This window comes from Panthera uncia, assembly GCF_023721935.1.
Source record: "Panthera uncia isolate 11264 chromosome A3 unlocalized genomic scaffold, Puncia_PCG_1.0 HiC_scaffold_11, whole genome shotgun sequence".
Lineage (NCBI taxonomy): Eukaryota > Metazoa > Chordata > Mammalia > Carnivora > Felidae > Panthera > Panthera uncia.
In genome coordinates, this window is record NW_026057578.1 from 6,373,037 (window position 1) to 6,394,560 (window position 21,524).

General features: G+C 46.1%; 1 protein-coding gene across 3 annotated transcripts; it reads left to right on the top strand.

Moving 5' to 3' along the window:
• Positions 1-9: 9 nt before the first annotated feature.
• AURKA (aurora kinase A) lies at positions 10-20,641 on the top strand. 3 transcript variants are annotated; one of them, XM_049650597.1, is made up of 9 exons: positions 10-225; positions 4,270-4,316; positions 7,333-7,612; positions 9,154-9,208; positions 10,491-10,682; positions 11,828-11,966; positions 16,379-16,527; positions 19,697-19,871; positions 20,004-20,641. In XM_049650597.1, exons 2-9 carry the CDS (start codon positions 4,275-4,277, stop codon positions 20,187-20,189), a joined length of 1,218 nt encoding a protein of 405 aa, XP_049506554.1. In that variant the 5' UTR covers positions 10-225; positions 4,270-4,274; the 3' UTR covers positions 20,190-20,641. The 3 variants fall into 3 exon arrangements, with proteins under 3 accessions (XP_049506554.1, XP_049506555.1, XP_049506556.1); XM_049650598.1 differs by having other exon boundaries at positions 10,494-10,682; XM_049650599.1 differs by lacking the exon at positions 10-225 and adding an exon at positions 234-316.
• Positions 20,642-21,524: the final 883 nt, after the last annotated feature.

The window sequence follows — 21,524 nt, forward strand, 5'->3', positions numbered from 1 at the left end:
CCGGGGCCTTACGGGGCAAGTGCGCCTGCGTGCTGTCACCGCCTTGGACGTGCCTCAAGCCGTGAGGGGCTGTGAACCAATCAAAAGGCAGTGCCTCTCTAGCCCGGGCCAATGAGCTTTCGGATTAGAGGGTTTAACTCCTATTTAAAATAAGGACTTTGAATCGTAACGGCTGAGCTCTCGGCAGGAGTCGGCGGCCTTTGGGTCGGAGACGGGAGCCAACGGGTTTGTAGACCCTGGGACTGCTCCGTGAGGCGGACGGGCGAGGGCGGCGGGCCCGGGTGGCCTTTGAGCGGGCGGCGGAGGAAGAGTCGAGGTCAGGCGTCCCTGGGTCTCCACCTTCGTCCTCCCTTGTCCTCCTCTTCCTGTCCCCCTGCATCCTCCCAGCTCCTCTCCTCTGTGCCCGGTGCTTTCGCAGCGCCCTCCCGTCTGCGCCTGGGTACTGGGGCGCCCTGTGAAATGCCGCTTGGGGGTTTGTTACACTCCTGGAGTGCATGGGGTTGTTGAGTGGCATTGGGGTGGGGGTGCCTTCTGAGGGGGTTCTCCTATCGGCCAGCACCTGGGTAAGAAAAAATAGGGCTTTTGCCATCGGGAAGTTCACGTTCTAGAGGGGGGTGGGGGCCAGACGACGCACTGGCGCGATAGCTTTCAATAGAAAACAGTAGTTGGTTGACCTGGGGCTACTCTGGAGAAGTAAATGAAAACTTCCTCGAAGATGTCTTCCTTGGTGCGTGCTGCTGAAACCACAGACCTTGGCCCACCTTTGTCGGGATTTCTGAGAGCCTTTGTTGAAAATGTAGACCCACCTCGTGAATCAGAAGTGCTCGGCATAGGATTCAGGTGTCTGTAGTTGGTCAGGCTTCCCAGCTGATTCTTGATGTTTCACGGAGAACCGGTGGTGTAGACCAGCGAGCGCACATAGTCATGTGGGGATGGCAGAATGCTGGATGTGATTTGTTAGGTCTGTGGTTCGGCCTGACGGTCTCCACGTCTCACCAGTGCCGTCCAGATGGAGATACTGTCGCGGACTTTTAACGGGTCCTCCTCCTCCTCCTTAATTAACCTTCCTTGTTCTTTGAACGAAACACTTTTCAGCTGCACGTTCACTTCCACTCCCCCAAGTAAGTGTGTGCAGACACTAGCAGGTTTGAAGAAGGCGAAGTCTTCTAAATGCACGGTGACGTGAAATGTCAACAGGTTTCCTGTTTGGAATAGTAGGATGTGTGGTTTGAACTGCAGGGTCTTGTGAAGGTCATCGGGTTATGTGGCTCCGGGACCTGGCTGTAGACTGGAACCACTGGGGACGCAGTCTTCTTGGGGGCTCTCTCCGGCGTTCCTGGAGCAGAACCCTCCTGTTCCATTGTGTTGATGATTATTCCTCTGCCTGGGAAGGCAAAGTATGTTCCGTTGGAGCAAAGCTCTGGCTTCTGTCGAATGGATGTCCTTAGGCCTGCGTGATCTCATCAATCCGCTGCTCGTAATTGTTAGGGAAAGCGAAGAGAGCGTTAGAGTGTGTGTACAGCACGAGCTTGGAACTCCTCTTTTTTTTTTTTTTTTTAATTTTTTTTTTTTTTTAACGTTTATTTATTTTTGAGACAGAGAGAGACAGAGCATGAGCGGGGCAGGGGCAGAGAGAGGGAGGCACAGAATCTGAAACAGGCTCCAGGCTCTGAGCTGTCAGCACAGAGCCCGACGCGGGGCTCGAACTCACGGACTGTGAGATCATGACCTGAACCAAAGTCGGACGCTCAACCGACTGAGCCACCCAGGCGCCCCGGAACTCCTTTTCCCTTTCTGTCGTTTCTACTAACCGCCGTTTGATATAAGGACTCCTGGCCGTGGTTCCGTCTTCAGCGTGGAGTTACTTGCCTACTTGTGGAATGGACGTGGAAGTGTGGGGGTGGGGGGGTGCTTTCTGGCTGGGTTCTGGAATTCAGAGAGTATCTGGGTAAGAAAAGCACAGAAAGGTTTCCGTTTTCTTGGGGTTTATGTTCTACTTACTTGATGGGGTGTTGTACCTGCCTCACAGCATGGGCCTAGTGTGAAGAACCGTTTTCATTGCTGATTTCACTTCCTTAGTGGATTAAGTCATTCCGCAGACACTGGTGGGTGTACCGACTGTGTGCCAGGCATGTTCCGGGGAGGCCGCAGTGAACACAGTGGGACTAAGGCCTTGGTCTTCCTTGGAGATACTGGCAGGGGGTGGGATATCGCCTGGGGAGGCAGAAATAAACAAGCACAGTGAGGTTCTGTAAGATGTTAAGGGCTAAGCAGAAAAATAGAGATGGTCAGAAAGGAGACGTCTGAGCAGAGACCTGACTGTAACGAAGGAGCAAGCCACACTTCCATTTGAGCGAAGAGCCAAATGGTGAAGAGAGAACAGGAAGTACAAAGGCCCTGTGGCCGGGCACTGCCTTGAGGAAAGAAAGAAGTTCCGTATGACCAGCATGCAATAGGTGAGAAGAGGAAATAAGGCCAAGAAGGTGGTCAGGGTCCACACTCTAGGAGAATGTAGGCAAGGAGGATTTTGAGGGACCGCGAGGGGCTTCTGAACCAAGGGCCAACATGGCTGACTTGTTAATGGGACCACAGGGCGCAGTGTTGCGAATGGGCCATCACGGGGCAAAGGTGAAAGCAGGGTGACCATTGGGAGCCCGTGGCAAATAATTGGGGGGAGAGAGCCTTGGTTTGACCAGGTGGTGGTATTAAAGGTTGTGGGCAGTGGTTTTGAAGGTAGAGCCTCCAAGGTGTGCTGATGGATTAGACACGGGCTTTGAGGGAGAACCCTGTAAAAGATGAGGGGACCCGAGCGACGGGCAGGATGGGTTTGCCAGCAACTGAGGTGGGGTCATCTATGAGAATAGGGCTGGGGAGATGGGGACAGGGAGGGAGCAGGAATTCAGTTTGGAACTTTTTTAAATTGAGATGCCTCTCCGATGACAGATTCCGGGTCGAGATGTTTCGCAGGTGGCAAGGGTCAGGGGAGAGGTCTGGAGATGGAGGTTTGCAGGTCTCAGCCCGTGAATGGTGGTGGGAGCCAGGAGACTGGATGAGGGAGTGAGCACAGCTGCAAAAGGAAAGGTGTTTCTGGGCCTGAGCTCAGGCTTCTCCTGAGAGCAGAGGGGAGGAGTAGCCGGGAGGAGAGAAGAGGGTGTGTCTGGATGTGTTGGGGTGGAGATGCTTGGCAGACCTTCGTGGGGGGGATACTGAGCAGGTAGGTAGGTAGGAGTCTGGCAGTCAGAGGAGAGGTTAGGGTAGAAGATGTAAATTCAGATCATCTTAAAGATGTTTAGAGCTCTGGTGCTGGATGAGGGGCCCTAGGACGGGTATGGATGGAGAAGTGGGGTCCAAGGACTCATTCTGGGTCCAGTCCGCCCAGACTCTCAGGTTGGCAAAAGTGAGGCTGATCGAGCAAAGGATGTTGTGGCAGGACAGCTGGTGGGGGGGGGGGGGGGGGGGGGGGAGAGACAAGCCTACAAGCTAGTGGAGGCTGGGAGTGGAGTAAAAGTGACCTTGTCAGATGCCGCTGGGGTCGCAAGTGAGCTGAGGGCGCGGAATGGACTTTTGAATTTGCTAACAGTAGAGGTCAGTCATGAGCTGGCCACCCGAGCAGGCCAGTCTGTGGGATGAAATCCTGATGGGGGAGGGCCAGAGGGTGAGAGACACGTGGGTGCGGTGAGTGTGGAGGGCGAGATGCTGTCGTAGCTGGAGTCAGTTATGGGGAAGGGGGGACCTGTTTGTAAAAGGCAGTGGCGGGGGAGGGGCGTCTGGGTGGCTCCGTCGGTAGAGCATCCGACTTTGGCTCAGGTCAGGATCTCGCGGTTCGTGGGTTCAAGCCCCGCGTGGGGCTCTGGGCTGATGGCTCAGAACCTGGAGCCTGCTTCCAATTCTGTGTCTCCCTCTCTCTCTGCCCCTCCCCCACGCGTGTGTGCGCACACGCGCGCGCGCTCTCTCTCTCTCTCTCTCTCTCTCAAAAATAAATAAACGTTGAAAAATAATAATAAAAGGCAGCAGGTATTGAAGCAGGCTCCTGCATTGATGGAGCAGGAGGACTCTGGGAGTGAAGTTGGGTGGAGGCCCCACATCTGTCCCTCTTGTCACTTGAGAAAATAAGACACCCTTGTCAGCTTCATTGGGACAAAGAAAAAAAATGTAAAATTTTTGTGTTGTGGAGGCTTTTTCATCAGGAGCCATATCCCTGACCTTGCATAACAACACTTTGAAGCATGAGGATTTGTGTAAATTAAAAGTCGTTCTTTTTCTTTCCAGGCATCATGGACAAATCTAAAGAAAACTGCGTTGCAGGGCCTGTTAAGGTAAATCGAATAATCGTAATCTCTGTCACATTTAGAAAACCCAAGTGGAGGTTGGTTTTAGATCTGGAGTTCTTTCCACCGTCACTTTGGATTGTAACTTTAGAGGCGTCTGCTACATTCCTGGAGGAGTTAGTCCCCTTTCTCGGCATTTCATACCATGTTGTTGATGGGCACCTGATATTTTGTTCTGCTTTGTCTTCTAGCTAGCTCTGTAAGTATCTGTTCCTCCATTGTGTGCAGGACAATAATGTATACAATAGGTGCTCGATACTTGCCTGTATTTGCTTGCTTGCCAGAAATTAAATTGCTTCGCCACAGCTTGTTCTGGTCACGCTGCAGGACATGGTAAGCTCCTAGGAATGTCGGGCTGTGTTTTCGTGAATATTTCCTAGGAATCCACTTTGAGCCAGGTTCTGTGTCAGATGCAGGGATTACAATGATGCAAAGCACATGGCCTTTGACTAAAGAATTTAGCCCTTTTGGGGAGTTATGGGAGCCAGTACTGCGCCTTCACAAAATATGTGTGCGTAAGATGACCCGAGTAATTCCGTGGAGGGTGGGTGCTCCACTCAGGTTGGGATGGGCTGGAATCCAGGAAGGGCTTCCCCAGGGAGGACCCTCAGCCTATAGTATTTGTGGAGCGGCTGGGGGAATGAATTTTTATACAAAGATCTTTTAATATAAGCAAGCCCCAGAGTTTTTTCCTTCTAGGAAATCAGTGTAAAAATACATACACACATCAAGCAAGATTTGTGTGTGTGTGTGTGGGGGGGGGTGTCTTATTTTTAGAAATTTTAATTTTCTTTTTTTACTAAGTTTTAAATTTAATGTTTTTAAAAATGTATTATAGAGAGAGTACCAGTGAGGGGGAGAGAGAATCCTAAGCAGGCTCCACGCTCAGCACAGAGTCCAACTCGGGGCTCAATCCCATGACCCTGAGGTCATGACCTGAGCTAAAGTCAAGAGTCGGATGCTCAACCAACTGAGCCACCCAGGCACCCCAAGTCTTTTAATACCAGTGTAATTAACACAGTATGGTTTATTAGTTTGAGGGGTACGTTACAGGGATTCAGCTCTTCTGTACATTACCCCGTGCTCATAAGGATAAGGGTCCCCTTTGTCCCCATCCTGTTTCACCACCGCCCCCCCCCCCCCACCTCACCTCTGGTAACCACCAGTTTGTTTTCTGTAGTTAAGAGTTTGTCTCTTTTCTTTCTTTCTTTCTTTTTTCTTTTTTCTTCTCTTTTCTTTTTTCTTTTCTCTTTTCCCCTTTGCTGGTTTGTTTCTTAAATTCCACATATGAGTGAAATCATATGGTATTTTGTCTTTCTCTTACTAATTTTGCTTAGCATTGTACTCTCTAGCTCCATCCATGTCATTGCAGATGGCAAGATTTCATTTTTTATGGCTGAGTAATGATCCCTTATATATCTATACCGTATCTTCTTTACCCATTCCCCTATCAGTGGACACTTAGGCTGCTTCCATAATTTGGCTCTTGGTTTGTTTTTGTTTTTAGTTTTTTAATGTTTATTTTTGAGAGAGAGGGAGGGAGAGTGTGAGCAGGCAAGGGGAACAGAGAGAGAGAGAGAGAGAGAGAGAGAGAATGAATCTGAAATAGACTCCAGGCTCTGAGCTGTCAGCACAGAGCCCAATATCTGAAATAGACTCCAGGCTCTGAGCTGTCAGCACAGAGCCCAGTGCAGGACTTGAACTTGGGAACGGCGAGATCATGACTGAAGTCGGATGCTTAACCAACTGAGCCACCCAGGCGCCCTTTAATTTGGCTCTTGTAAATAACGCTGCTATAAATATAGGGGTGCATATATCCGTTTGAATTAGTGTTTTTGTATTTTTGGGGTAAATACCCAGTAGTGTGATTACTGGGTCGGAGGGTGGTTCTATTTTTAACATTTGGAGGAACTCCCATCCTCTTTTCCACAGTGTCTGTACCTGTTTGCATTCCCACCAGCATCGCACAGGGGTTTCTTTTTCTCTACATGCTCACCAACACTTGCTGTGGTCTTTTTGATTTTAGCCATTCTGACAGATTTGAGAAGTTTTCATTTTCAAATAAATGGACACTTCTCCTTTATTTACTGACTGAAAGTCTAAAATGATCAATTAGAAAAAGGCTAACTTGAGTCATTGTATTTGATTCTCAAGTCCTACGATAAAGATCATTTTAGGAAACTGTTGTTTAAAATGTCACTGCCTGAATGCCTACTGTGTTGTGGGCGTTGCTAAGCTGGACGTTGTGACCTGAGCTGAAACCGGGAGTTGAACACTTAACTGACTGAGTCACCCGGGCACCCCCAGATGATCTTCTAAAACATCTTCACTGAGGGGCGCCTGGGTGGCTCAGTTGATTAAGTGTCCAACGTCGGCTCGGATCATCATCTCGCAATTTGATTTCTAGTCCCACATTGGGCTCTCTGCTGTCCCCATGGAGCCTACTTCAGTTATTTAGATACTCTGTCCCCCTTCTCTGTCTCTGTCCCTCCCCCACTTGCTCTCTATTTCTCTTTCTTTCTCAAAAAAAAAAAAAAAAATACCAGAAGATAACCACTGTTGAATATTTTGACATAATTCTTCGTCTTTTTTGCTAAAAATATGTATGATATTACCAAAGAAATTTCAGTGGAATTGGGATTTTGGTATAAAGTTTCTGCATTGTAGCTTTTTGCTGGGTAATAATTCTCAAGCCATTGAGAATTCTTAGGAAGTGTTTAATGTCTCCCTCTTTAGATGGGAATTTAGTTAATGAACATTTGTTTATGGGAGCATGATTTTTGGGAGTGGGGCGTTGGGTGGGTAAGAGGATCATTCTGGTATTCCTTTCAGCCATCTACTAACCACATCCTTTGGAAGCGCTGATGAACATTGCTTTCCCCTTCCATGTACTATCAGTGACCTTTGTTATTGTTATATTAGAAAAGAGACTCTGTGGAATTCTCAAAATACCCCGCTTTTGTTCATGAAGACCATGACGTTTATTTTTTCCCTCTCCATCTAGACCACGATTCCCCTTGGCGATGGTCCAAAACGTGTTCCAGTGACTCAGCAATTTCCTTCTCAGAATCTGTTATGTGCAAATAGTGGCCAGGCTCAGCGGGTCTTGTGTCCTTCAAATTCCTCCCAGCGAATTCCTTCACAAACACAAAAGCTCGTCTCCGGCCATAAACCGGTCCAGAATCTGAAGCAAAAGCAACTGCAGGCAACCAGTGTCCCTCGTTCTGTCTCTAGGCCGCTGAATAACGCCCAAAAGAGTGAGCAGCCCTTGCCATCGGCCACTGGTAAATCAACTTTTTGAGACTATTAGATTGTTATTCCTTCCAGTTGCTTAAAAAAGGGGGGGTGGGGGTGGAGGATAGACTTGGCGTTTATTGTTTGGAGCCCTAGCTTTGATGTCATTTTTATTGAGGATACGGAGAAAAATCTGATGTCAGGTTGAGGTAGTAGGGTCTCCTGTGGGCCAGCCCTGCGCTCAGGTTGGAGAACCTGATTCCCACCCTCGTGGTGTGATTGAGGAACTGAAAACTTCCAAAGTCTGGAGTGTGGAGGGCAGTTGGGGAAGCAGATGAACTCGGATGGACTGAGGCCGGTTGGGTGAGGTCACGGTGGAAGCTGTTGGCTTGTTGAGGAGTGGGGCTTCATCCCCTGGGCGTGGGGAAATTGCCGAAAGGTTTTCCAGCGGAGGAGGGACTGGCCTTCCAGAAATCTTACTAGATTGGCTATGTGGAATGAAGCGGAGAGAAGCAGAACTGCACTCAGGGGCAGCAGACAGGAGGCAGGCTGCCGGGGGTTAGGTCAGAGATGGCAGGGACCTGAAGTGGGCAGGGACAGGTGGATGTTAATAGTCCTTATTTACCAGCCTGGCGTGCCCACACTCAGGAGAAGTGCTTCCTTCATCCACGATGTCTCCTTCAATTCTCGCAACCACTCTGTGAAGGTGGTCGGTGACCAACTCTGTTTCACAGACGAGGGAGTGGAGCCTCTGAAGCATTAACTTGCCCACAGACACAGCAGGATGGAGGAGTGCAGGCAGATCCAAGGGCTGACCTCGGATGCAGACTGGGTGGAGCCGGGCAGTAAGCTGGATGTGGGGATGGTGGTTATCTTGCCGGCATTAACTGAGATCGTGAAGCGCGAAGGGAGAAAACCGGTCTGGGCTCCCGTCACGTGTCTGAGCAGAGCACACCCTGCCGTTTTGGAGTTTGAAGTGGAAATGTCCAGCCTCTGGCTGATGAAACGATGACTTTAGCACCGTGTTGTGCAATTGGTTTATGGTACATTTTGCTGAATCGGGGTCTTCTATTTTTATATTTCCCCTTGGCAACTAATGAAGGAAGGTGGCTGATTTATGTTTTGTTGCACGCTGTTAATTTGTATGTAGTTGATGGAGAGTCGGCTGGCCCACTTGGGCGGGGGGGCGAAGGTGATGAGTGGGTGCTTATCATGGGTCGAGAGATTGGCAGTTCTGCCTTAGAAGGTCTTCATTTGGAAACTGAGGCTTCTGGGAGAATCTGCATAGTCTTGAGCTTTAAATTATTGGAGGGCCTAGCTGTATGTATATGTATCTCTCTCTATATAGGTGTATATCTGTTCATCTTTAGAAATCTAGAAAAGGCTTCACCAGGTGGGAGTCAGGTTAGGGTGTGGTAATCTTTTTTCTATAAAGAAAACTAAGAAGATCTTCCATTCTGGACACACCATTAATATTTTGGTGACCATTCTTTGATTCGTTTCTGCTCATAGGTTTTTAATTTATTCTGTAGAGTTATTCTAAAGTAATTATAATTATTCTAAAAGCAGGTTTTTGACTTATTCTATATAGGAAATAATTCTGAAAAGGAACTGACAACAAAACAGAAAAATGAAGAATCAAAAAAGTAAGTTTTATTTTACTTACAAAGTCCTGTGCTATTGTGCTGTTAGAATATACTTTTATTTATTTATTTACTTATTTATGTTTATTTATTTTTGAGAGAGAGAGAGACAGTGTGAGAAGGAGAGGGGCAGAGAGAGAGGGAGACTCTTGCCATCTGAAATAGGCTCCAGGCTCCGAGCTGTCAGCACAGAGCCTGACGTGGGGCTCGAACTCAGACCATGAGATCATGACCTGAGCCTGAGTCAGACACTTAGCCGACTGAGCCACCCAGGTGCCCCTGATTGCAAGTTTAATTATGGGAACTTGTTAAAAATAGAAAAGGTCTTTATATTTTCACTTAGGATATATAAATGTTTCCAAATTCTAACCTTTGGAAAAAGGGAATTTTAATGATATTTACTCGTGACTCAAGCTTTTCTTACTGCCTTCCAAATTTAGAACAAACTTGTATGAATCAGTTACAGAAATGTGTAAAATAAGTTCCTCTCTACCCTCAGAAGTAACCACTACATATAGCTTAGGTATGTTTCTATACTATTTCTATTCTCCTGTTGCAAAACTGTATACACACGTGTATATGACTATATGAATATTTCAACAGTATTCATTGAATTGTTCTTTATACCGTCTCCCCCGGATATTTTCCAAAAGCTTGTTCCCAACTTCTGAACTGTGTAGACTCTACAACGTAGAACGTAATGTCTATAATGGAGGAGGCGGAGCCAGGAATGAACCCACAGGCTTTTTTGCCTGACTGCCTAATAGTGGCTTTCTGAGAATCGAAACCCAGCAGTTCTCGCCCCAACTGCCTTGTAGGATCCATCCCGCCTGCTTTGGCAGACTGATTGTCCACCCCAGAGAGTCGGCATCTCTAGGTTGGAGGAGGAGGCTGTGGTTAGCCTGCTAGAGGCCCACAGACCGTTCTGAAGGCTTCCTCCCTCCACTTACTTACCTAACCTTTCCTGTGCTCTTTAACGGTGGTGGCAACAAGTGTGCACTTCAGAGTGTAGTACCGTCTTGGGACACTTTGCGTTAATGCTTCAGCTCTAAAAGCCCAGATTGTTCTTTGTCTGACTCATACAGTCATTGGCAGATAAGGGAGCGGGGGATTTAATGCCTGTGGAGACTCACGTAGCGTAGTTATTGGCTTGGTTCTTGCCGAGTTACCTACCGAATACAACATTAAATATAAAATTATTTAGAGGTCTATCTACTACCCGTTAATAAATTGTTAGAAAAGATTTGTTTTCTTCATATTTTAAAATATTCAAAATTTTTCCTAGAAGGCAGTGGGCTTTGGAAGATTTTGAAATCGGTCGCCCGCTGGGTAAAGGAAAGTTTGGTAATGTTTATTTGGCGAGAGAAAAACAAAGCAAGTTTATCCTGGCTCTTAAAGTATTATTTAAAGCTCAGCTGGAGAAAGCAGGAGTCGAGCATCAGCTGAGAAGAGAAGTAGAAATACAGTCCCACCTTAGGTAAGTTTCCAGATTGATGTTCGAGAGAATGTGGTACAGAACCTAGTTACTAAGAGTTAAACCATGGAAGGCCTGCTCCACAGTACTGCAAAGAGTGGTTTAATTCATCATTTTTCAAGGATTTGTCTAGAGAAGTTCTGTGGTCCTGAAAAATCACTTGGAGGTTTATGCTGTGTTAATGAAGTAATTTATATGAGTCAAATTTGTGTGTGTGTGTGTGTGTGTGTGTGTGTGTGTGTGTGAGAGAGAGAGAGAGAGAGAGATATTAAGGGAAATGATACTTCTGAGTTCTTTTTTTTCTTTTTTTTTAAATGTTTATTTTTGAGAGAGAGAGAGAGCGAGCACAAGGAAGGTCAGAGAGAAAGAGGGAGACGCAGAATTCGAAGCAGGCTCCAGGCTCTGAGCTGTTAGCACAGAACCCGACAAGGGTCTTGAACTCACGAGCCGTGAGATCATGACCTGAGCTGAAGTCGGATGCTCAACCCAGGGCCTCGATATTTCTGAGTTCTAAGCAGAGGTTGCAAACTGGCAGCCTGCAGGTTGACTTTGGCCAATGGGTCTTTTTCCTTTCTTTTTTTCCTCTTAGTATTTTTTTCAGACTTGAATCACTTGTTAATACTTAAAAACCTGTCCAATCAGGCCTGTAACCCTCCCTGGCAACAACTAGCTGGAGCTGAAGGGCCACTGTCCTGGGCCGTGTTCTCAGCTGCCCGAAGTCCTCAGCAGCAAACATCTGCTGCTGTTGAACCCTGCTTTTAAGTTGTGTCTCCTAGTGCTTGGGAATCAAACTGCTGTGGGAGTGCCGTGCCTCTCCCTCCTTCTCTCTAATAGGCAGAAAATTAATATTTAGCTGAATTTCCCCCCCTAATAATAAAGATGACCTGAAGGAAGGAAATAGTCTTAACCAAACCTGAGGTCCATTAATACCTTGCATTGCTTGTAAACTGATAGGCAGATGTGTGTATTTTTCTTCAGAGCAGGTCTGTAGTTTCAGATTCTCAAGTTTGGTGAGGGGTGCGGTAGGGGGTCTGTGACCAGAACTAATTTTCACTGGTTTTACATGAGGGGTTTGATTGGAACTTAGTACATATTCTTGTATCCTCTCCAGAAAGCAGGTGTTAAAGAGTATTCATCCTTTGTTGCAGGCATCCGAATATTCTCAGACTGTATGGTTATTTCCACGACGCCACCAGAGTTTACCTAATTCTAGAATATGCACCTCTTGGAGCTGTCTACCGAGAACTTCAGAAACTGTCCAAGTTTGATGAGCAGAGAACTGCTACTGTGAGTTTTCATTTACTGTCCTAACTCTTGTTCCCTCTGTTCCACCCCACATAGCAATGCGCCCTTTCATTACAGTCCAGTGGGTTTCATCTAAAGAAAGATTGCTTAATAGGATCAAGTGTTTGAATGAAAGAATCAGAATGCCTTAGTTGTACCATCCATGCACATAAAATCAAGTACCAGGTGGAATATTGTGGATGGTGTGTTTCCACAGCGGTTTCCTAGAGAAATGTATATGTGAATAGTTGCCTCTTTTTTTTATTGTATTTTTATTTTTTAATGTTTATTTTTGAGAGAGAGAGAGAAACGGAATTTGAGCAGGGGAGGGGCAGAGAGAGAGGGAGACACAATCTGAAGCAGGCTCCAGGTTCCCAGCTGTCAGCACAAAGCCCGATGCGGGGCTGGAACCCACAAACTATTAGATCATGACCAAAGTTGAACGGCCAGCCGACTGAGCCACCCAGGTGCCCCTTTATAGTTATCCTCTTTTTAAAAAGTTTACAATAGTTTTAGATTTACGGAATGTGAAGATCGTGCAGACTTATTTTCTCCTGTTTATCTTACATTAGTGTGGGGTACCTACTATTCACCTGGCTTATCACTGCGGGTGTTGGCCTTGGTCCCCTGGCTGAGGTCACGTTCATTAGGTGTCTTTGCTGTGAAGTTACTCTTTTTCTCTTTGTATACTGGGTTCTTCTAAAGCGTGTCACTATGCACAGCCCACACTTAAGGAGCAGGGATTATGTGCCACCCCCACCCTAATCTACATAAATGTTTCGAATTCTTCTGCATCAGAGATTTGTGTGTTCTCCCTTATTTATTCAGTCATTTACTAATGTGGACTCATGGATATTTTATACTTTGAGTATAGTCCAATACTACTTTGGCCCTTGGGATCCCTTTCACATGGCTCCTGTTTTAGGTGTTTTGTTGTTGTTGTTGTTTGTTTGTTTTTTTGTTTGGTTGGTTTTTTTGACCTACTCCCATCATTGTGGGTGTGATGTTTGAGCACTTCCCTGCATCTGGCCCTGTAGGATGCTGCACCTCATTTTGTAGATTTCCTATCTCAGTCCTAGAATCAGCCATTTGTCCAAGGAGCCCTGGTTCCTTTTATGGGAAAATGGTATTAGAAACCAAGACCTGGGTGCAAGATGTGCTCATTGCTAGTGGGGTGTCGTGTCTTCTGGGTGATCTCAGCTGACAGAACAGGGACTAATCTATGTATACACGTGTATCTGTATTTTTATCCATTTGCATCTATATTAAGCAAAACATGAGTCCATTACCACAGGATTCATTCTACCCTCCTCCCCTTGTTTATCTGTAACCTCCCATTGCAGCCTTGAAAAACCTGAATTCTGTCCACCAACAGTTTGATTATTCAGTTCCAGTGTCCATGTGCAGTGGTATCCGAATGATTAACCAGTTACCCCAGTGGGGAAACAACTAGATGCATTTAAGATTCACCTGTGTCTTTTCAGGGTGCGGTAGCTCATTTTTTATTGCTGAATGATATTTTGCAGCATGGCTACAGTACAGTTTCTCGCTTCATCGATTGAAGGGTATCTTGGTTGCTTCTAGTTACTGGTGATTATGAATAAAGCTGCTATAAACATCTGCATGCATGTTTTTGTGGGTCATACGTTTTTAACAGATTTGAAAACTAGCTTGTGTGGTGAGTTATGTGTAACTTTATAAGAAAGTGTTAAGCCGTCTTCCAGAGTAGCTGCACCATCTTTGCATTTCCACCAGTGAGTGTGCAAAGTTCCTCCTCCTCACCAGCGATTGGTACTGTGTTTTGGAGGTTAGCCCTTCTTCTCGGTATATGTGGTAACTCATTGTTTTAATTTGTAGTTCTCTAGTGATCTATGACAGGTATCTTTTCATGTGTTTATTTGCCATGTGTATTGTCATCTTTCCAGTGCCTGTTCAGATTTTTTGCCCATTTTTAATCAGGCTTTTGGTCATCTTGAGTTGGAAGAGTTCTTGTATATTTTGGATACAGGTCCTTTATCCCACGTGTTTTACAAACGTTTTCTCCCAGCTGGTGGCTTGTCTTTTCATTTTCTTACTTGCATCTAATCTTAACATCCAACATAATTGGGTTTTTGGTTTGGGTGTTTTGGTTTTTTACCCTATGGATTGTGCTGCTTCTTTATTTTGGATGAAATCACTTGTTTGAAGAAGTAGAGAGTCTTTGGGCAGTTTTTTTTTTTGTTGAATCAGCAGATGATGGGTGGTTACTTTGATTACACTCATTCTTTTTGGCATTGATGGAAATGGTGTTACTTTCAGGTGGTTGTACTTGTGAATTCACAGCACGAGTGGTGAATGACCCTTTGGTGTGGTCTCAGGAAAATGGACATACTATTTTAAACTTAATGTTAAATGTTTGCTTTGTGGATAAGTAGAAATAGATTCATCTTGGGGCGCCTGGGTGGCTTGGTCGGTTAAGCGTCCGACTTCGGCTCAGGTCATGATCTCACAGTTTGTGAGTTCGAGCCCCGCGTCGGGCTCTGTGCTGACAGCTCAGAGCCTGGAGCCTGTTTCAGATTCTGTGTCTCCCTCTCTCTCTGCTCCTCCCCTGTTCATGCTCTGTCTCTCTCTGTCTCAAAAATAAATGTTAAAAAAAAATTAAAAAAAAATAGATTCATCTTATTACTTTCAAAATATTAGCTAACCAAATTAGTTGTCTTATTTAATTGGCAGTTAATATTTCTACTACTACGTTTTGTTCAATCCAGATGGAGTTTATGTTGGTGTAAGCAGTAGTTATTTGAAAGAAAAACTTGGTTCTTTCTAGATTCCATAGTAGTTAGAATGAATATGTATGCACAGTTTCCCTTTTCTGATTAATTCAAATAAAAGTAATTGTAGAGAAATGTTGGGGCCCTTTATACATATTCACAGTGTGATGTGGGAGGTTTGAAGGAGGCGGCTGCTGGAGAGCCCTGGTTGAACTAGCTCCTTGGCCTTGATTTGAGCGGAGAAAATGCCTTGCCCTCAAGAATCTAGTATATGATCTTTATGTCAGTAGCTCAGTTTGGTGTAGAAGAGCTCTCTTTGCCTCCACTTTGTTTATTATTGTCTAGATTTTGGTCTCTGGCTTTTGCCCGAAAAAAATGAAAACGTTTCTTCTGACCATGATATTTGCTTTTTACAGCAATTTGTCGAGTAGAACTTTTTGGTGTAAAATAATGTGTTCAGTTCTGTCTAGTGGTTGCTTTGGAAAACCTTTCTTCAGCCAGAGTGGGTGGCTCAGTCGGTTTAAACGTCCGATTTCGGCTCAGATCATAATCTCACAGTTCATGGGTTCGAGCCCCACACCAGGCTCTGCTAACATCTTGGAGCCTGCTTCAGATTCTGTGTCTCCCTCTCTCTGCCCCTCCCTGGCTCACGCTCTCGCTCTCGCTCTCTCTCGCTCTCTCTCTCTCTCTCTTTCTCTCTTTCTCTCTTTCTCAAAAATAAATAAACATTAAAAAGAAAAAAAAACCTTCAGCCAGAACTAAACATATTCTTTCAATACGCTGATAACAATTCTTATCTTTATGCTAAAACAGATTCTGGACTTGCTAGAGCTCTCTTTGGCTGAGATGAAAAGAAAACTAACAAAAGGACTGACATGCTGTGTGTGCTTTTTAAGCTGACTAATGAATACGTATACCCCCAAGTTTAACACTACGTAACACGCAAATGTACCTGCTTTTAATTTTTTTCAAGATTGTTTTTTCCCCTTAAATTTTGAGTTTCAAACAAATGCTTGTGTTATAAATTGATCTTAGTTTTAAAAATGGGAATTAAAAAAAATGGGAATGGCATTGAAAATTAAAAAAAAATTTTAATTGTTTACATGTCTGACTCGCTAATTTGTGCCAGTTTTTCAGTTGTTATCATCATTCATTGCTACTAGTATTTCTAGCTCATCAGTTTTCCCCCCTGTCCTTCAATGTCCTATCTGCTATATTAGCAAATAAATAACTTAGTATGGAATACTCGTATTTTATGCTAAACATGAATTTGGTTCGAAAAAAAATTTCTTTTTAGAGTCCTCTGTTGTTTCTAGCCTTAAAACCTATAAAACATATTAAAATCGATGTTGGCTTTCCTTTCAGAAGAGATGTCTAAAATTGTGTTATATAGGGGCGCCTAGGTGCCTTCGTCGGTTAAGCATCTGACTTTGGCTCAGGTCATGATCTTGCAGTTCACGAGTTGGAGCCCTGAGTCGGGCTCTGTGTTGACAGCTCTGAGCCTGGAGCCTGCTTCCGATTCTGTGTCTTCCTCTCTTTCTCCCCCTCCCCTGCTGGTATTCTCTCTTTCTTTCTCTCCCTGTCAAAAATAAATAAAAACTTTATATAACACATTTTATTTTTAAAATGTATGACGCAGACTCTCCATACTTTTTGTTTCCGTAGTATATCACGGAGTTGGCAGATGCCCTGTCTTACTGTCACTCAAAGAGAGTCATTCATAGAGACATTAAGCCAGAGAACCTGCTCCTCGGTTCAGCTGGAGAGCTTAAGATTGCAGATTTTGGATGGTCGGTACACGCCCCATCCTCCAGGTATGTAATCTTAGAGGTGGAACTTACTTAGTGTTTAGCAAAAGCCTTCGGGGCTTTCAGGAATGAAATAGTCAAATACTTAAGGATAGAAATGTGGAATTGGGGCTGGTCACAGTTACACATACTTGGGAGAAACCTAGGCCCGTTAAGTGTCTTTGAGAATATTTGATTCTCCTACTGTTGTGGGGTTATTGTGTCGTAGGCCTGGGTTAAAGATGCTTCATGTCCTCAGAGGCTAATGGAGGGGACATACGGGACAAGTGAAGGACAGAGGAAGCGCAGGATGTGTTGGGTGGTGATGCCTGGGGCAGTGGTGAAGTGGAAACTCCGCTGCTCCCTGGACAGGAGACCGGTTTCAGAGGGCCGCACACAGAGATCTAGAGCTGAGGGCACAGAGCTTTGGGGAATTAAAAAAAAACAGATTTTATCCAAATTGGTTTGGATTTTCCAGGTGGTGGTTGGATTCTCTGTGGTGTGCTTTTGTCAGTAGCATAGTCCTTTCTTGTCCCCTCTTAATAGAGAGATCTTAATTATGCAAACAAGAACTAAAATCTTCTGTACTGTTTTAATTTAATTTGGGTCTAATTGAGATTTTGAAGCCTCGTGAGGTGGTAGGGCATTAAAAACCCTCATCTACTGGTAAGTTTGTCAACTTTGGCAAAGGACTTACAAAATCAGAGCCATAATACTTTATACATTTTTTTAAACCACCTATATCTTTTAACCTAAAATAGATGACGTGGTGGAGGTGGGGAGCTTTATTTTTGCCAGATCACTTGTGATTGTTCGCAGCAATGCATTGAATCTGCTGTTGCAGTGTCTCTTTTTTTTTTTTTTCTTTAAAGCTGGTTGTCTGTCACTAGTGGGAGCTGTTGGCACCTAGTGAGGCAAATGATGATGAAGAATTGTAGGTTTTATAAAATCGCAGGGCTAAACTGGACCTTAACCTGTCCAGTGGTGTCATGTGATAGGAAAGATAAACGTCCTTTTCAGAAAGGATACGCCAGCCATGTCGCCCCGCCTCCCCAACACGAGTAACCATAAGAGCTCCCGGGAGTGCTGTCGTTGGAGGAACCTGCTGACTCGGTCCCTTTTCAGCATCTCCGTGGTGATGAGGGTTTCACGTGTGCTCTCTGGGTGCCGGGCGTGCTGAGCATAGGGCCCGCGTGACCCCCTAGGAGAGCCACTGGCAAAGAATAACTGATAGGAAGCAACGAAGACCTACGCGTGTTCGCGCCTAGTCGATGTTTGCCACCCCCAGCGTATTTCTGGCCTTTGGTAGAAACACGCACAGAAGGGCCGAATCGGCGGCTTCATTGCTCCCATCTAGGGCCTACATACAACAAGTGCGAACATTTTGCCATATTGGCCGTGTCGATTTTTTGGTGAATAGACCAAAATAAGTAAATTTTCAAAATTGTATTGCAGACGTTATGCTTCGTTCTCTGGCCACTTTGGGATGAATCTCCTAAAAATAAGGACATTGTCCCTATAATCACGACCGTTATCACTCCTCAGAAAATTAACAGCCTTGTCAATAGCTATTTAGTCCATGTTCACATTTCTGCAGTTGTCCACAAAATTTAGAGCTGCTCTTTAAGTCACAATCCAACTAAGGTCTGTCCATGCATTATATTTGATTGTGTTTCTTTTGTCTAAATTTAAAGCAGTTGCCTCACAATTTAAAATGGATTTTTCTTTTTTATCCCTTTTTTCCTTTTTAATTTAAATTTTTTTAAATGTTTATTTTTGAGAGAGACAGAGTATGAGTGGGGAGAGGGCAGAGAGAAAGGGAGACACAGAATCTGAAGCAGGCTCCAGGCTCTTAGCTGTCAGCACAGAGCCCGATGTGGGGCTTGAACTCATGAACCGTGAGATCATGACCTGAGTCAAAGTCAGATATTTAGCCTACTGAGCCAGCCACCCAGGTGCCCATATTTTTTTATTTAAAAAAATTTTTTAATGTTTATTATTATTTAAAAAAAAAAATTTTTTTTAACGTTTATTTTTGAGACAGAGATGGAGCATGAACGGGGGAGGGGCAGAGAGAGAGGGAGACACAGAACCGGAAGCAGGCTCCAGACTCTGAGCCATCAGCCCAGAGCCCGACGTGGGGCTCGAACTCACGGTCCGTGAGATCGTGACCTGAGCTGAAGTCGGACGCTTAACCGACTGAGCCACCCAGGCACCCCTAATGTTTGTTATTTTTGAGAGAGAGACAGACAGAACATGAGCAGGGGAGGGGCAGAGAGGGAGGGAGGGAGGGAGACACAGAATCCAAAGCAGACTCCAGGCTCTGAGCTGTCAGCACAGAGCCTGATGTGGGGCTTGAACTCAGGAACCGCGAGATCATGACCTGAGCCACCCAGATGCCCCTCTTTTTTTTTTTTTTTAACGTTTGTTTATTTTGAGAAGGGGGGGAGGGGCAGAGAGGAAGAGAGAGAACCCCAGGCAGGCTCCACACTTAGTGTGGAGTCTGACACGGGACTCGGATCCCACGAAGGTGAGATCATGACATGAGCTGATGGCAAGAGTCAGACGCTTACCCACCCATGCGCCTCTAAAATGGGTTTTTTTGATTGTGGTGTCCCTTACCTTGGTCCTTTATCTTCTGTGGTTGCTGAGAACTGGAAGTAGGTCTAAGGACCTGACCAGTACTTTTGGCAAGAATACTTCCTAGGCCACCCTCACGTGTCAGTGTCTCTCTTGTACCACTGATGTGTCAGAAGGCAGCATGGATCTGTCACGCCAAAGCTAGTGTTTTCACACTGGGACAGTTTTTTAGTGTTTTTGTCACTAATGTCACAGGGCTGTTAAGCTTTTTAGCATCTCTATAATATAAAAACAACTATGGAACTCCAAATTGTATTTAGAGAGAGCTTTCCTTTTCCAGCTACTTTGATATAGTAGTGATACTTTTCATCATTTACGGAGGTTCTGGAGGGGGACAAACTTGGGGCGTGGCTTGGTTGCTAGCTGCGTGATCTTGCACATCTCCCTCAATCTGTTTCTTGTCTGAAACTGGGGATTTAAATAGTTTCTGCTTCATAGCCTAGGATCTGGCCTAGGAAGGGCACTCCGTCAATGTTAGTGTAATCGTTAATGATGTTTAGCAGCAATTAGGGTAATAAAAACAGGTGCATCGACCCGAGCCTGCCTCCATTTTTAGGAGAACCACCCTCTGTGGCACCTTGGACTACTTGCCTCCAGAGATGATTGAAGGCCGAATGCACGACGAGAAGGTGGATCTCTGGAGCCTTGGGGTGCTCTGCTATGAATTTCTAGTTGGGAAGCCTCCATTTGAGGCGAGCACATACCAAGAGACCTACAAAAGAATATCGCGGGTAAGACCTTAACGAGAACTGATCCGTTGCTTCTTGTCGAATTCTTATCAGCCTTCACCTTGGCCCTGAGCTGAATATTCATAGTGTTCTGTCTTAAGCCGCGTTTTGTGACTGTCACTTGTCGTACTCCAGGTTGAATTCACGTTCCCTGACTTTGTACCGGAGGGAGCCAGGGACCTCATCTCAAGACTGTTGAAACATAATCCCAGCCAAAGACCGACTCTCAAAGAAGTACTTGAACACCCTTGGGTCACGGCAAATTCATCAAAACCATCAGGTAGCCAAAAAAGCAAAGAATCAACCAGCAAACAATCTTAAGAATCCTGCAGGGGGAGGAATCCACGAGGCCCAGCTGGCGACACTGTTGACGGCCTGGCCGTGACCCATGACCGAGGGCACTGCAGACAAGGGCCCACCGAGCAGGCGGTGCCTCACCCTCCCCGGTCAGTCCGCTTCCGCGAACAGTGCACTCTGGAGTGAAAGTAGCCACAGGACTTGTGGCCACTTCACAGTCCGGAGGCGAAGTTCACCTGCAGCCTCCCCACGGCCTGTCTCAAGTAGGGTGTCCTTGTGGAAGGCAGCTCGGGGCCCGACTGCGGGGAGAGTGGCCACTCCGCCCCGACTCGATCGGTGAAAGAGGTGTGCAATGACCATCCGGTCCCTACGTGTGCATCTGCCTTCCTCGGTGGCCGACTCTGGGAAGGCTGTCAGGATGAACATGTGATTCTTTCTTTTAAATGTCAAAATAAAGATTTCTGTATAGACTGCTATGTCATTTCCCTGGCATCCCTTCAGGACCGTTCGGTGTCTGTCCCACACTTGCGCCAAGTGGACGTGGTTAAGGACCAGATCAGTCTTAAGCCCTCGGTGACTGTAAACTCGAACGTGTACTCCACCTGTGTCTTGGGGCTGGCTGGATGAGACCTGTCTCTGCTGTTTCTAAATGTCAAAGGGCTGATCTTTCCGGGGTTTTGATGCTTTATTTATACAGTTTTGGTGAAGCACAGTATGTCACATATAAAATGATTAAAGTTGTCACGTGTCTAACCTTGAAATTATAATGCATTTCCCAGTTCATTCTACCCTTTGGGAAATGCTGGGCTAAGCGTGGGCCCGCTGGGAAGGCGGGAGGGCCCCCCAGTGGTGCTGTCAGGGCTCTGGAGCCGGGCTGGCCTGTGAACGCACCTGCCCTGCGATGACTGGGGACAAAGCAGTAGGGGTGCCCCTGACAGTAGCGGGGGCAAGTCAGGGAGCTGGCGAACTGTGATGGGTAATTAGGTAGGAGAGGCGTCCAGGGAAAGTGACATCTGAACTAGGCTTGAAGGGCGGGGAGGACTTAAAGGCTGGGGGCAGGAATGGTGAGACAGCCCTGTGGCCCCGGGAGGGGGCGGCAGGAAACCTGGCACCACGGGGACAAGCATATGGCTGTGTGACTGGGTGGCAGGGCAGGGGCACCAGGAGTTGGGCTGTGGGGGCTGCCAGCGCCCTCTCTCCAGCCTCCACTCTTTCCGCTGTGCCCAGTAAGTGGTAGTTCCTGCAGTAGGAACATTCCGTGCAACAGCCCAGCTCGGGGAGCCGGAACCCTTGGTGGGTCCTCATCCTGGGGGACCACCTGATGAGTCAGTAGTACAGAAGTGGGTGTGCCTGGCATGG

Excerpts from the sequence above, each read along its gene's own strand:
- AURKA (XM_049650597.1), top strand. The coding sequence starts at position 4,275 with ATGGACAAATCTAAAGAAAACTGCGTTGCAGGGCCTGTTAAG. Across the intron at positions 7,613-9,153 it reads GCCCTTGCCATCGGCCACTG|GAAATAATTCTGAAAAGGAA; the intron begins GTAAATCAACTT and ends TATTCTATATAG. Across the intron at positions 10,683-11,827 it reads GAAATACAGTCCCACCTTAG|GCATCCGAATATTCTCAGAC; the intron begins GTAAGTTTCCAG and ends CCTTTGTTGCAG.